Genomic DNA, 16396 nt, shown 5'->3' with positions numbered 1-16396 from the left:
GCAAACACTGCTAAGGAGATATGGGATGGAGTTGCAGAGACCTATTCACAGAAGGAGAATGTTGCTAGGGCTTATCAACTGAGAAATCAGATTATTGCTACTAGGTAGGGAGATAGATCTGTTGCAGCTTATTTTTCAGTCCTTAAGACCCTGTGGCAGGAGATTGACCATCTAGAGACCTTTGCTTGGGAAACCACCAAGGATGCAGCTACCTATCAAAAACACTTACAGAAGTATAGGGTGTTCGAATTCCTTGCTGGCCTTAACCCTGAGTATGACATTGCACGACAACATCTTTCCAGGGATAGTGTCACTCTCTCCCAAGCATATGCATTTGTCACAGGAGAGGAGTGCAAGAGGGATGTAATGATGAAGAATCTCATGTCTGATCAGTCTGCTATGGTAAGTGCTGTGAAACCTAAACAGAATGGCAATGAGAACAAGAAGGAAGACAAAAGGGACTTAGTCTGTGACTACTGTAAGAAACCAAAGCATACAAGAGATACTTGCTGGAAGCTTCGCCCACATCTTGTGCCGACCAGATTGAAGAATAAGAGAGGAAATGCACATATGGCAGTTATTGGTAACACTCTGGCCCCCCCTACTACAGCTGCCTTAGAGTTTGTTGCAGCTGCTGCAGTAAGGGCCGAGCTTGAGAGGTTTGGGTTGCTTCTGAATCAGAGGGATACAGCTAGTTCCAATTCAGCCGCAACCGGACAACAAGGTACAGGTAGCACATGTGGAACTCACTCTACCTCCCTTGCCCACACAAGTAGTCCACATGTCACTGCAAACTATGTTTCTGTTTCAGGTAAGGAGAGATCTCCTTGGGTTATAGACTCTGGAGCCTCAGAGCACATGACCCATTGCTCCACCATTTTCTCCTCTTACCAGCTCAGTTCTGGCAGAGATAGGGTCTCCACAACTAATGGATCCGATGTTCCTATTGCTGGGAAGGGATTTGTCAAGATTAATGATTCCATTTGTTTACCCTCTGTCCTCAACGTTTCTAGATTGAGCACCAACTTGTTACCTGTTAGTAGTTTGACTAAGAATCTGAACTGCTCAGTAATTTTTTCTCTTGGACATTGTATTTTGCAGGATCTGGATTCAAAGAGGACGATTGGGAGTGGTCGTGAAGTGAATGGAATCTAACTCCTGGATATTCTTCCAATTCACCAAAGTCATCATGTTTGCAAGGACAGTGAGTCAAAACTTGTGGATCGGATTATACTTTGGCATAATCGTCTGGGTCATTTGTCTTTTTCTTCTTTAAGTTCTTTGTTTCCAAAATTGTTTGAGTCTGTGAGTCTGTCAAGGTTAAAGTGTGAAGGTTGTGAACTTGGAAAGCATTGTAGATACTCTTTTAAACCGAGTAATAAAAGATGTTCTTCTCCTTTTGATGTTATTCATTCGGATGTGTGGGGCCCTTATCATATTCCCTCTATGGGCGGCTATCATATTTTCTTCTGTTTGTGGATGATTTCTCTTGATATTCCCGGATTTACTTGATGAAATCACGTGATGAGGTACCATCCTTGGTGAGGCAATTCCATCAGATGGTATTAACACAGCTTGGAACTAGAATCAAGATGTTCAGATCTGAATGCTAGAGAATATTTTGAGAGACATCTTGCCTCATATCTGCTGGAGTATGGTGTTGTCCATCAGAGTAGCTGCTCCTACAGTCCACAGTATAATGGTGTTGCAGAGAGAAAGAACAGACACATTGTTGAGACGGAAAGAAGCATGATGATCACAACAACAGTTCTGGTTCGGTTTTGGGGTGATGTTGTTCTCACGACAGTATATCTGATTAACAGGATGCCTTCTCGTATACTTGGATTCAGCACTCCATTCAGCCTTCTTTTTCCTTAGGGGGAGATGTTTCATATTCCCCTAAGGGTGTTTGGGTGTGTCTGCTTTGCGCATATTTTTGGTCCTTACCGTTCGAAGCTTGATCCCAAGGCAAAGAAATGTGTCTTCCTTGGATATGCAGAGAATCAGAAAGGGTACCACTGCTATGATTCAGTCTCTGGGAACCGGTTTGTTACTATGGGCATCACCTTTTTTGAATCTACATACTTCTTCTCAAGGAATCCTTCTCAGGGGGAGTGTTTTGGGGAAGTAAGTCAGCAGTCTATTCCTCTCCCAGTTTCAGTTCCTGTGTCTACTACTGTGCTTGACAACCATCTGATGTCACCTACCTTGCCACGCCCTTTGCGTTCCGTCTCACAGTATTACTCACGGCAGAGACTTCATAAGGAGGTTGATTCCACTACGATAGAACTCACACCACTTCCTGTCGATCCCTTAGAAACTCCAGATTCGACTGATACAGATCCAAGTATTCCTCTTGATCCAACTATTTTTTCAGTTCCCATTGGTCCCACTAACACTGTTACAGATAACCTTGATCTCCCTATTGCTCTTAGAAAAGGGAAGAGGAAGTGCACTGCTCATTGCATATCACAATACTTATCCTATAGTGGACTTTCTCCTTCCTACCGTGCTTTTCTCTCTTCTCTTGATTCCGCGTCTATACCCAAGGGTGTTAGTGAGGCTCTCTCCAAACCTGAGTGGAAGGCAGTTATGCAAGAAGAGATGGAAGCTTTGATTAAGAATCAGACATGGGAGATTGTGGACCTACCAGAAGGCAAGGAGGCAGTTGGATGCAGATGGGTTTACACAGTAAAGTATAAGGTAGATGGAAGCATAGAGAGGTACAAGGCAAGACTTGCTGCAAAATGATACACATAGACCTATGGCATTGATTATCTAGAGACCTTTGCACCAGTCGCAAAGATGACCTCTGTTCGGATACTCCTTTCTCTTGCTGCCTCATATTCTTGGCCCTTGTTTCAACTGGATGTGAAGAATGCTTTCCTAAATGAGGATCTACAAGAAGAGGTGTATATGGATCTTCCAGCTAGTTTTTATGATAATGCTAAAGAGGGAAAGGTATGCAAGCTGAAGAAGTCACTATATGGCTTGAAACAATCCCCCAGAGCATGGTTCGACAGATTCAGAAAGGCCCTAATTGTTTTTGGCTACACTCAAACTCAATCTGATCACACCTTGTTTATGAAGCACAGGGGATCCTTGGTGTCAATCCTAATTGTTTATGTGGATGATATTGTTGTCACTGGGAATGATCTGAGTGAGATTGATAGTCTGAAGAGGAACATGCATAAGGAATTTGAGATTAAGGACCTTGGAGAACTGAGATACTTCTTAGGCATTGAGTTGCAAGATCGAAATATGGAATTTTTATCTCTCAAAGGAAGTATGTCTTGGACATTCTCCAAGAAACAGGGAAACTTGGAACAAAGGCAGCTAGCACCCCCATTGATCAGAACCATAGAATCAGTGCATCAGAAGGTGAACCAGTAAAGGACCTTGGGAGGTACCAAAGACTTGTGGGTCGGCTACTATACTTATGCATGATAAGACCAGACATATCCTATGCAGTAAGTGTAGTGAGCCAATACATGCATGCTCCACGAGACCAGCACTAGAAGGCAGTTGACAGGATCCTTGCTTATCTAAAGGGACATCCAGGCAGAGGCATATTGTTTACTGATCATGGACAGCTCAAGCTAGAGACCTATACAGATGCGGATTGGGCAGGATGCCTCGATGACAGAAAATCAACTTCAGGAGTGTGCACCTTAGTTGGGGGTAACCTAGTCTCATGGAAGAGTAAAAAACAAACAGTTGTGGCAAGATCAAGTGCAGAAGCCGAATATAGGGCCATGGCACACGGAGTTTCAGAACTTCTCTGGATCCATTCTCTGTTGGAAGAAATCGGTGTTTAGGCAGAAGAACCTATGATGCTATACTGCGATAACCAGGCAGCAATTAATATTGCTCATAATCCAGTCCAGCATGACCGAACTAAGCACATTGAAGTAGATAGACATTTTATCAGAGAAAGGGTAACTTCTGGAGAAGTTTGTCTTCCATACATTTCTTCTGATCTGCAGCTTGCTGATGTCCTCACAAAAGGCGTTGCAAAGAATAAGCTGGAGCATGATTTACGCAAGTTGGGGATGTATGACATCCACTCCCAACTTGAGGGGGAGTGTTGAGTGGGCCGACTTGTGTTTAGTTTATTTTCTTTTAAATTAAGATGTTGTTGGGCCTTGGGCCCATTAGTTTTTATTTTTTAAAGAGCTGTAATTACTTAGTTTGAGTTGCCGCCCTACTAAGGGCATCCTTGTAATATCTCATACTTAAGTTAATTATAAATAGAATGAGGGGCTGGCGGCTAGGGTTATGTTAATCTATCCTAGTCGACCTTCTTCTCTTTTCTCCCCTTTCCTCTCTTGCTGAAATACCCAACTTTCTACTCTTCCTTTCACAAGAAGCTTGGCTGAAATCAGCACATAAGGTTTTCTACTCTATTCTCTTTACAATTGCTTGAGGCATCCTATAGATAGACATAAAATAGACAGGGAGGTTAGCCAACGTGGATTTGATCAAAGTCCCCCTCTAAAGATATGTAATTCCTTTTCCAACCAGCAAGCCTTTTCTCAATTCTCTCCACTATAGGGTTACAAAAACTGATAGACATTGGATTGCCACCAAGAGGTAAGCCTAAATATTTTAAAGGCCACACACCTCTTTCACACCCCAAGATCTCTGCAAATGAGATCAACTCCTCTTCGACAACATTTATATCCACCACCACACTCTTATTTCAATTGATTCTTAAGTTAGACATTCTTTCAAAGAGGCTAACTACTAGCTTCAAGACTTCTACCCCCTTTGTATTTTCCCTCTCACAAAAGATCGAGATGACATCTTCAAACTGGAGATGGGATACCACCACACTATTCCTTCCCACCTGCCATCCTTTAAAGAGATGCAACTGGCTAGCCTTAGAAATCAATCTACTTAGAACCTATGCCACCAAAAGGAAAAGAAAGGGGGAAAGGGGGTCTCCCTGGTTTGTTTCTTGCGACAGAACTGTTGGCTACTTGCTCCCATTGTCTCCAGATGTCGTCAAAAGTGAAAGATGAAAAGAGTTCTAAAGACTTTACCCAATTTATGGCCCTATTTAAAATGCTTTCCCAAATACTAGTCTCATCCCTTTCTTTGTCGTTGAAGATTCTAGCATTCCTTTCTTCCCAAACAGTCCACACCAAAGCAGCTTTAGCACACCTCCAGAGGACTCTACCCCTTCTCTTTGGCCACCTAAAGGTTGAAGGATCAAGCAGACTGTTGATCTACACTGGCTCAGTCCACCTGCAACCAAAAAGACCACAGAGCTTCTCCCAAAGATCTACAACAACAGGACAGGATATTAGTAAGTGGTAGCAATTTTCGCCGTTTGCTTCGCAGAGGGTGCACCAGTTAGGGGAGATACAAAGACCAGGTCTTTTAACTTGCAAGACATCCAAGGAAGAGCTCCCACTTTTGGCAGAATAGGTTTGGACCAAACTTCCTTGCAATGGAATGGCTGGGTATTAACTGAGCACAAGGAAAGGATGCACAAGTAAAGGAGCCCGAAGAGCTAGGAATCCAAATGTGACCATCAGGTTTGGAAGGATCCAAACAAACCGGATCCAACTTCCAAGGTCTTAAGGAGCAAAGCAACCTGATCAAGCTCAAAGTCTCTCAAATCCCTCCTAAAACCCAAATTCCAATTGAGACTGGTAGAGAGGGAAAAGGATACAAAACTCTTAATTTTCTTTTGCTCAAAATATTGTTATAATGTTTCATTATTTGTTTTGTTTTAATCTTTTCATTGTATTTTAATACTTCTTTGAATAATTTAAAATGAATATAAGTGGGAATGGTACCCATGGTGTACCAGGGTAATATTCTATGCAGATGTGCTACTATAATCTGTCTGTGTCATATATCATGGATGCTGGTACTGTGGTCATAGGCAGGTGTTCTGTATGATGGTATTATAGGTTTCTGCAGCAAAGAGATTAGCTTTTCTTGAATATTTTGAAGTTTAAACTTGTGAAATTGAGAGTTCAAAAGAGAAGATCTTCTTAAATGGTTATTTCATCTGTTTATTTTAACTGTTAGTTTTTTGCATGTTCTGTCCAAATCAAAGGTCAATTCCCTAGACTGAGATAAGTTTCCCTATGGGAAATTTCTCTTTTATGGGGTTAAACATCAAATATTCATTAGTCTTCTGTTTTGACATATTCCAGGATTTATTACTTTCTGTATGTTCATTGGGAAGCAAAAAATTATCAGTCAGTGTTTATTGGGAACTCAATTTACCTATTAAAGCTAACTTTGGATAGCTTGCTAACCAACCTTATTTGGCTTATGCCTCATCAGTTTATTTATTTTTGATAGATAATGATAATTTTATTAATTAGAATAAAAACGCAGTATACATCATACAACTCCCCACAAAGAGGCGCGAGGTGCAGCCTCCAAGCTACCTCATAAAGCTTACACTTGAGCCCAAAAGAGCTGATTCCTATGTACTCCTTGTTTGGCTAGGAAATCTGCCAGCCCATTTGCCGATCTTCTTTCCCATTGAACTGTGACTGAGATATTTGATGTTAGCCAGTTAAATCTTCTCTGGTTCTCTGGTTCTTTTTTAGTTTGAAGGGAATTTTAGTATGTATGTTTTCAAGTTAGACAATTCTGTGGCCCCTTGCACTCAAGGTTCAAAGTATCGATTGACACACCTCTGTGTATCGGTGCTTTATACAATGCACTTTTTTATTTTTATTAGTTTTTTTTCAAAATATTTATCTTCAAAATTTCATTTTCAATAAATAAAATGAGTAGTTTCCTCAAAACACCTTTAAATAGGTGTATCATTCAGCCACTGATACGATACGGCCCGAAACTGGGTGTATTGCATCCAAATTTTGAACCTTGCTTGCACTTCATTGCCGAATGACTCGCTATGTGTAAAACTTTTCATCTTGTAAATTGAAGCAACTCAAGCAAGTGTTCTATCAAAACTTTACTTTCTATGTTTGCAGTAATGGGTAAAGTTGAAGGACAAGGGGAATCTTGGCATGGACATGTTACCGCTGTAACAGTATCTCCAGAATACCGGAGGCAGCAATTAGCGAAGAAACTCATGCATTTGCTGGAGGACATCAGTGATAAGATGTAAGAATGATACATTTACACTCCGAAAAAAATGATACATTTTAAAAAGAAAAGAAATGTTTTGCAGTCTCTTTGGTTCCTTGATTTAGGTGCTAATGGTTCTGATAAAAAGAATGACCCTATAATGAGTTTCACTGCTAAATTCTAAATGCTTGTTCACATGCATATATAATGCTAAATTAATGTTTTAAAAGTATACAAGGCTTCACCTTGGGTCAAGTTAAATCAGTGTTTTAGAAGCATCCAAGGCTTACACCTCGAGGGCTGAGACTTGCCCCAAGGTGAGACTGAAGGGAAATGCCTTGGGACTCATTCCTGAAATTATAGAGCACATTCCTCAAGCCATGAGATGCCTTTTGAGTTTTTTCCCCTCTTCTGTGTGTGTGTGTGGTTTATGCTTAATGCATCTAAAAGGGCTTGGCATGGTGCCTTGCCTCATGCTTGAGCATTATTGTAAATAAGTAATATCAAGATTTTTCATCTTTTTCTTGGATATCAGACTTTGTAACCTTTTTTTATCAGTAAGACTTTGTAACATATTTGTTTTAGTTGATTTTCTTTTATCTATAAATTTGTTTATTTATTTTTGGTCCTGTGTTATGGGCCTAGGTCTGCAACCTGTCCAACCTCAATCTTGAATTTACCATTATTCTTTCTTTGTTTCTCCCTTGGAAATTAGTATATTTGTATTACTGGTGAAGGTCAGAATCACCAGAGGTCATCTTAATGTAGTGTCTTTAGGGAAGACCAAGAACCACTTGTAGCTTATAGGCCTGATTTATTGGAGAAAAGAAGAGTTTATTTCGGTTGAAAAGTGGGTAAAGTAACTATATTGTGTAAAAAGAAGAAAATAAGATGAACTTGGGTAGCATCTTAAGAATAAAAAAAAAAGATAAAAATTAACATAAGCAAAGAATGAGCCCTAATTGGATAGCATGTAAAATATAGGAAAAGCACACTCCAAGAATTAGAAACTAGGGTTAGCATTGATTAGCTGGATAGTCAAACTCTTTCAGCATCTGCAAGGTAAGTTTAATCCAACTAGCAAGCAGTTAAAACAGATGTGAATGGTTGCATAAGAAATTTAAAAAATAGCAGGTAAGAATAAACATAAACCAAGAATGAACCTTAATTAGGAGTTAGAACCTGAAGTACTTTTTAATAGCAAGAACAAAAAATTTTATTAATGAAAAAAAAGAAAAGCATTACAAGGTGACTAGAAATTACTCAAAAGCACCAGCCATGCAAACGACCAAAACCAAAAACACCTAAAAGGGGAAACCTTAAAGAAGGAAAGAAGCTAAACCTCTTCACTTGGGCACAATTTAAAAATCCCCCCCCCCCCCCCCCCCGGTACCAAATATTTTCCCAAACAACCACTTCAGAACATGAAAGAAACTACCTTCTTGAAACAAGTAACCTTTAAACTTGCCTACAAACTTTCAGACTCCCCATACTCATCTTCAATCTCGGACTTCTCCAATTCTTTTTAAGTCCTTTACTTTGTTAAAAAAATCCCACTGATTTTACTAACATGAACTTCCACATTGACAATCTTCTCCATTTCAAACCTTTTCTCAATCAACCTAACTTGATCTGCCACAACATCTGCCTCAACCTCTTGTTCCTCAACAACAACTAAACTAGATTCATTTTCTTCCCCTTAGGCCTTGTCAAACTTTCCCCAACTCCTTTTTACTTGTACTATTCCCTTGATCTGACACATCTTGATTTTTGCCTACTTTTTGATTTTTCAAGTTAAATTTCACTTAAATGTATAATCCAAGGAATCGAGTATAAAAGAAATAAAATATAGGAATAAACACACCTCAAGAATTAGAAACTAGGGTTTGCATTGATTAGCTGTAAAAGTGTGAAGTAAATTTAGTCCAACTGGTAATTAGTTAAAGCACATGTGAATGGTTTCTAATGTCCAACTTCAATTTCACGTCATTCTATGCCTTTTCATCATTGATGTTTTGATGTCAAAAAGAAATTTTGTATTAACTCATTGTTATTTCATGCATGTTTCATTTGTTAAAGTGGACTGTTGCGGTTGTTATCTCACTTGAGAAAATGTATTCTGGAGAAAGAGAGAGTGGAAGAAAAAAATAAAAAAGGAATACACAAGGCTGTGTGTTATCATTATAATTTTTTGTTTGGTTTATTCCTTTGAAAACATGCAACTACGATTGACTTGCATGGCTTTCATATTATTGATCTTGCGTCCTTTTTCTTTTGGGGTTATTTGATCCTCATCTTGAACAATCAGAAATGATATACGTTCCCCTTTTTTTCTCTGGTAGAGATAAGGCTTATTTTGTGGACCTCTTTGTGCGGGCATCAAACACACCAGCCATAAAGATGTATGAAAAGGTATGCTTCTTTAATCTTGGGAATATTTACTTTATGTCCTACAAATCTATTGCTAGCTTATAAATTATCAGCATGCAGTTAACTGTTAATTAGGTTGCTAATTTATTGATAAAAAATTGAACTTAATTGATATATAATGGATTTTGATCATGTTCTTACTCTTCTATTCTTTTGTGTTTGTTTTTTGACAAACTTTGACCAAGAATCATTTGCAATTTTAACCACCTTATTTTTGTCTAATAAGTGCACATGTTTATTTGTCTTTGCTTGATCCACCACAGCATTTGCTACCAGGGAGAGAACTACTTGGGCATTTGGCAATTTTTAAAATTTGCAAGTTATTGCATATTAGAGAAGTGATTCAATGATGGGACTGTCCAACCCAATGAGCATGAGTACAACATTTTTTTTTTTTATTATGCAGCAGAAAAACTATTAACACAAATATGGTTCATCATCCACACTGGAGATTCATCATACCATACCTCTTGGTATAAAGAAGTTTTCATAAGTTGAGCTATAATATTAGCTGGCTCAACAACATCCCCCCGAACAAAACAAAAAGAAATAGATGCAAAAGATTTACATAACATTTTAGTATTGTCAAAAATATGAAAAGATTGCCAAGGGATGTTCTCTAATTGCTCCTCTATAGAGAAGCAAACTAACCCCATAGTTCCAATATTATTGGAAGAAAAACCACCTTCGCATAAAATGTTAATCGATTTAGAAGCCAGTTGTTGGTTAACTCCTAGTCCTAGACATGGATTAAAATTATTTCTTTCCCTAGTTTTCTCACTGAGAGGAGAGATGAAGTTTTGGAGAGTCCTGTTGGTATTCTGTATCACCCAATGAACAGTAATCATGCGAATTTGAAACGCCATGGAATTATGGGCATGATCCAACGTGGGATATCTTTCAGCAGGCAATTGTCAGGCACGTTAATCACTAAACCACTGATTGGGTTCAATCACGTCCTGTCATCCATTGGTTCAAACTTGAGGCTTCAAGGGGAACCTTTCCCTCTCCATTTAACAGAAACTGCACCATGATTTCATCATGATCATTCCTCTACAACTTTTGTTTTTTACTAGAATAAATCTCTTGATTACAGTCCACAAATAAGTTAAATCTGGGAAGATAGTTCTGTATATTGTCATATACACTGTGATCATGATTTTGCTCATGCTATCCATCTTTCTCTTACTTTCTCAGCTTGGATATGTAATTTATAGACGGGTATTGCGATATTATTCTGGTGAGGAAGATGGTCTAGGTAAGTCTCCAGATTCTTCACATAACATAACATTTGTGATTGCCTACTTTATCTCGTCTCTCACACCCCATTCTGTAAACCAATTTCAGATATGAGGAAAGCTTTATCTCGGGACACTGAAAAGAAGTCCATCATCCCCCTTAAAAGACCAGTTACTCCGGAGGAACTGGAGTATGACTAAATGTGCTTTCTCAGCTGTGTCTACTAAGTTTATGGGAACATCCCTGAATGGTTTTGCTGCTTTTGGGAGTTCGTAGAGAGGGCATAGCCGGTTAACGCAGTGGATTGTATTCTATTAATGGAGGTGATAAAATTGACATGTCTACCATGTTTGATATTATTTCCCATTATATAAAATTGACATGCCTACCAGTCTGCTAATTGATATTTTATCAGATTTATTGTGAACTTTGCACGGGCCATTGGATATCTGCATGGCGTATCCCATCGGCCATCGATACTCTTGAACTCTAAAGTAAAAGAAAAAATAGGCTGGGTAGTACGTATTGAGTCTGTCATTGCCCATTGCTTGGTGTAGTAACTACTAAGTAGTGACATAGGCATAATAAGACGCTCTGCGCACACAAATTCATAAATCCTCAAATTGTAAGCAAAGAAGCACTCTCTCTATGTCTGAAGCGTTGTGCCATTTGGGAGGATTTTTGGGATGTAGCTTCTTCTGTGTTGTCATTCACGTATCCCATCCAGATTCCTCTCTCTCTCTCTCTCTCTCCACATGCTCATGAGTCACATCGGTGGGTCATACCCATACTCTACTCCATCAATGTTAGGTTGGCTAAACTCACGTTGGTTGGTGCTGGTATAAAGTTTTTTCAATTGCCTGACTACCTCAATGTCTCAACCAGCTTTTACCCACAATTCTACCATGAATATCAAGCAACTTGTCATAGTGCCTCGGGTTCATGTCAAGGTCTGGGTCGGAAATATGGAATTGATGAGCCAACTTCCAAACTTTCGACTGTGCTGAGCTTGAGTTTATTTATTTATTTTTTGGTTTTACCCCGAACTTCAGGTAGAGGGGTGCCACATTAACAATTTATTAGCTATTATAAGAAAAAAAGAAATAAAGCACAGCCCAAATCTGCCCAAATGAAAAGAGAAAAAAAAGAAAGAAAGAAAGAACAGCAAAAGGCTTAGTTACTCTACAAAAAGAAGGCAACCATAGGAAAGAGCATTGATCATTTGGTTCTTAACTCTTAAGAGAGGAATATATAGATAGTCTTCATGCAGACAATGGAGAGAGAGTATTTACGATCAGGGTTGGGTTGAAAAATATTGCCCAGTAGAAAGCATTCAGATCTCGTGCAGGAACTTGAGGATGCTGGGCCAATCATGAGAGTTCGGATCTGTTTCTCAAAGAGTGCGCCTCACACTGACCTTACAGCATGTTTAGCCATGCATCTGGAACATCTCCTTACTTGAAAATATTTATTCATGGGAAGATGTTTTCAATGCACTGTTGAAACATGCTGTGAAATCACTGACCTTACAGCATGTTTAGTCCCCCTGTTCCAGCCCCAAGGGAAGAGGATGAAGGGAGGGTTTTAGAGTAGGTAGTTAAGAACTGAACCCTAACTACCTATTATCATAGCCCCATTTATGTTGGTTTCAGGAAGCTTTTAATTGAAGGTGATTCACGTCACGATTACCAGTATCAGTGCCCTAGAATCTAATCCGACCAAATCATAGGTGAAATGTTCACCAATATTTACTTGCTGTGGACCCGACCCACCCGAAATGACTAGAGTACAACTAACATCACCCGCAAGAAAACTACTTGCTTGCTCATGGGGTGTTTGCCGACATAAACTTAAGAAAAATCTCTTCTTTCTCCGACGTATGATTTTGATGGGGCCATTAGGGATATATTTGAGCTGAGCCCCACAGTTGAATATCTGATTATTTGAATTTGATTGGTCAAAAAAAAAAAAAAATTAAGACTTGAGATCGAGCTCAAGTTCAATTCAAATTCGGCTATATTCAAGTTCCTATTCACAAATTCATTATTGAAGGTTTCGATAACTGTAACTGTAAGATCCCGCTTCTTTCCACCATTCACTTTCTTTTGGTGATCTATCTCTTTCCATATCCAATCAAACTTTTGGTTTGCTGGGTTGTCTGGTTTTCAGAGCATCTCCACCCAGAATTGAAGGAAAAAGAAGAAACTATGGAAATACCAGCAGCTCCAACTTCTGATACTTAGCTTTCAGAATCATTTAAAAATTGATGGTTGCATTGAATAAATTCTTACCGGATGAAATGGGATCAACGTGTTCTGTTGCTTTCCTCTTCAGATTCATTGTCGTAGAATAAAGGGAATCTTTCTCTGGCCGCCACCACAATGAAAGAATTCTGCACAATTGGGCGACGACTAACGTCAACGTGGTCCATCCACAGCGTCACGTATCCGATTGGATTAACATACATAGATTAGACTGATGAGATCAATCTCAACTCCGAGCTTTAGTTAGCACGTCCGATTGGTTTCCGTTCAGAGTCGAAATTAAGCTTAAGGGATAAGTTGACTGCACTCAATCTCACAATTCTGAATTCAACTGCAGACCTAAATAATTCAAAATTATAAATACGTACCCTCACCTATAACACCTATACTGAATTGGTTTCAATTATAAGCTGGCACTAGGGGTATTCACGAAAAATCGAAAAATAGAGTCGAATCGAGAAAACTAAATCGAAAAATGCGGTTAACCAAATTGGTCGATTCGGAATTTTTGAAAAACCGAAGGATCAGTTCAGTTTTCAGTTAACCTATAAAAAAACCAATGGTTAACTGAACCAACCGGTATATATATTTATATGTATATTTTATATATATTTAATATGTCACTTATTTTCTATGTATTTTTATAAATATATATTCATTATATATAAATATATACTTATATTATATTCATAATGATCTATTTACAAATATATTATATATTTTTAAAATATTTATAATATATTATATATCATTTATTATTTATAATATAATATTATACATATATTTATATAATATATATTATAAATATAAAAAATAAAAAAACCAAAGTATCAAATCAGTCAAAAACCAAAACTGCAGACCAGTTAACTGGTGGTACCGGTTCAATTTTGGTTTGACGAAATGAAAAAATTGATACCACTGGTTTAGTTTATAAAAAGGGGGCATGGTTGAGTTAACCAAATTGTGGACACCTTTTGCTGGCAGTTACCCCCCAATTATACAGAAAAGATTTCTGGAGGTGGACTTGAGCAGTAAAAACCCCTAAGCTTAATTGGCGTCAGTGACAATGATGGATGGTGCAACATATCATTCATTATAGAATTAGCTGATGTTGATGTGTCTTTTCGTGCGTTTTTTAGTTTTCGGGAAGCTCAGACACCAAAAAAATGGTCCTTTTTTTGTTGTCATTTGGTATTGCATAAATAAAAGACTCAAAAGAGTGTACAGAAAAGTTCAATACATTTTCTCGTCTACTGGACTGTTGGAAGATCTACTTAGAAAGAATTGCCAGGCAACATCTTAATTAAGGGGCCGTTTGGCAGGTTTTTTTGAGAAGATATTTTGATAATTCTGACAGGCAAAAAAACGTATTGAACTTTTGTATTAAGATCTGAAAGGCCTGAAGTTCGATTAGTTAAGGTATGTTTTTCTATGTATCTTTCCACGTGAAAATAAATAAAAAAAAAACGCAAAAATTCCATTTAAAGCTTTCTAAAAATTGCTTCAGCACGTTGCAACCGTTCACGTGGATTTTTTGCGTTTCTGAAATGAACTAATTGCTTGATTTCAAATCCCCATGGGAATCTTTAAAATGTGGTCATCGGTTACCACATTTTAGGTGGTAACCCTGGATTTCAAATCCCCAGGATTTTGGTAACCCTGGATTTTCAGAAAGCTCAAAACTGATCACATGGCATTCTTTAAAATGAACTATTTGCTTGATTTCAAATCCCCATGAACATCCCAAAAAGTTTGTTATGGAGAATTGAGCTGGGAATTCGTTTCTTGTTGTTACAACAAAATTTAAAACTTTAATGATGAGTTCATTTTCAGGAACCGGGGATTCATCCATAAAATCACATTTGGGGTGTCAATTGGACCGGATTTGGTCTCAGTCCAATATGAGCCCATTACAGAGGGATCGGGTTCAATCCAATCCGATGAATACTTTGAACCATTTTGGACCAGTCCAATTCAATGTCTGAACCATTTGATCTGTTCAAATTAATTTTAATTTAGATTGGATTCAATCTAAAACTGGTCCATTGACACCTGTATTCTTATCTTCTTTCGATGGACTGAATAACGATTCAATCCGAATGAAGTCCAATCCAATATAATTTAATAAATATTTTGGACCATTAAGTTTGAATCAATTGTCCGTCCAATCCGTACAAATTGATTTTGATATGGATGAGATGTAACCCAAAACCGGTCCATTGACACCCCTAACCATATCCAATTGATCATGATCGGTTGGTTTAATGATTATTGTTTGAACCTCTCATCTCTTTTCTGCTTTGCTGTTCATTCAAATAAAGAAAGACCGTAAGTAAATATTGTTTGAACCTCCCACTCGTGTCCTACATCTGGCATAAGTCTGACCAAAAAAATAAAACAAGCGAGGTATCGATGGCTTTGTGTGCCATCACCATTGGAAAGAAGCAAATGAGAAAAAAATATCAAGGTTGTTTCTGTCAATCCCAAAAAGATCAAGTTGCTACTCTCATCTCTTCCCCTTAGTTGTTGGGCACTAACATGCAAAAATAGTTGAAGTGGGTCATCTTGTATTAAGCATTAGTCATTGTCTTTGTCTCTATAATATCTAAATAGGCGAGTATCTCCATTTCTCTTCTTTTTTTTCTTTATTTCACCTTATTCATGGTAATAATAGAAAGAAATCAAAATATTTGCAATGTAGTCTTGTGCAGGGTATCTTGTCTGCCATTTCCAAACGTAAGGGCAGTTACAGTATAATTCCATCACTAAGGTTGTGACTGGAGCAGTGGCATTGCATTTCTTTGGCTTTTTGAGTTGATCATCAATACAATTTTGTGAAAAATATGTATTGTCGGGTAAGTCTATGATGCGGGAAAGATATGATATGAAAAGAATTTTGACCAATCAAAATCCACCCATGAATTTTGATAAATAACACCTTATTTGCTATCACATTTATGATTCTACTTTATTGATAGGTTGTTTTCCAGATATCTTATCTTTTTCATATCATAGTTGCACCCATGTATTGTCATATCATATAAGCATGAGTGTGTTTCAACAAAAAGAGATGCATATGTAATTAGTCATTATCATTGATGGTTGAATCCTCAAATTTGACATTTTAGATAGAAATAACAATTTATATTAATAAAATCAAATAACAAGGGAGAGGTTGAGAAGTATACCAGCTAAAGAATTAGAATAGGATGGGCAAAATGGAGCAGAGTGGTGGACAATCAAGAAATAATATGTTTAGAAAATAAATGTGGAAAAAATAAGAATGAATAGGAATGCTAGAAAAGATAGGATATTAGGAATAAAGTTATCTGTAGAAACCTAAAAATAATTACTCCAATAAGTGATAAAGATGAGAGGAAATAAACTAAAATGGCTTA

General features: G+C 37.9%; 1 protein-coding gene across 1 annotated transcript in view; it reads left to right on the top strand.

The window, feature by feature from the left end:
* The window catches only part of LOC148861870 (Acyl-CoA N-acyltransferases (NAT) superfamily protein), a 28278-nt gene extending 17144 nt beyond the window's left edge, over positions 1-11134 (top strand). The window contains exons 3-6 of the mRNA XM_088984651.1: positions 6969-7101; positions 9408-9477; positions 10693-10753; positions 10843-11134. Of these exons, the coding sequence (XP_088840777.1) occupies positions 6969-7101; positions 9408-9477; positions 10693-10753; positions 10843-10934 (356 nt within the window). The 3' untranslated portion in view covers positions 10935-11134. The remainder of the gene's footprint in view (positions 1-6968; positions 7102-9407; positions 9478-10692; positions 10754-10842) is intronic.
* Positions 11135-16396: the final 5262 nt, after the last annotated feature.

The sequence above is a fragment of the Nelumbo lutea genome, chromosome 4 (assembly GCF_056320005.1).
Source record: "Nelumbo lutea isolate HS-2025 chromosome 4, American lotus-T2T, whole genome shotgun sequence".
NCBI classification, from domain to species: Eukaryota; Viridiplantae; Streptophyta; class Magnoliopsida; order Proteales; family Nelumbonaceae; genus Nelumbo; species Nelumbo lutea.
Note: the sequence above shows the minus strand (reverse complement) of the source record. Positions and strands in the feature narration are given on the sequence as shown.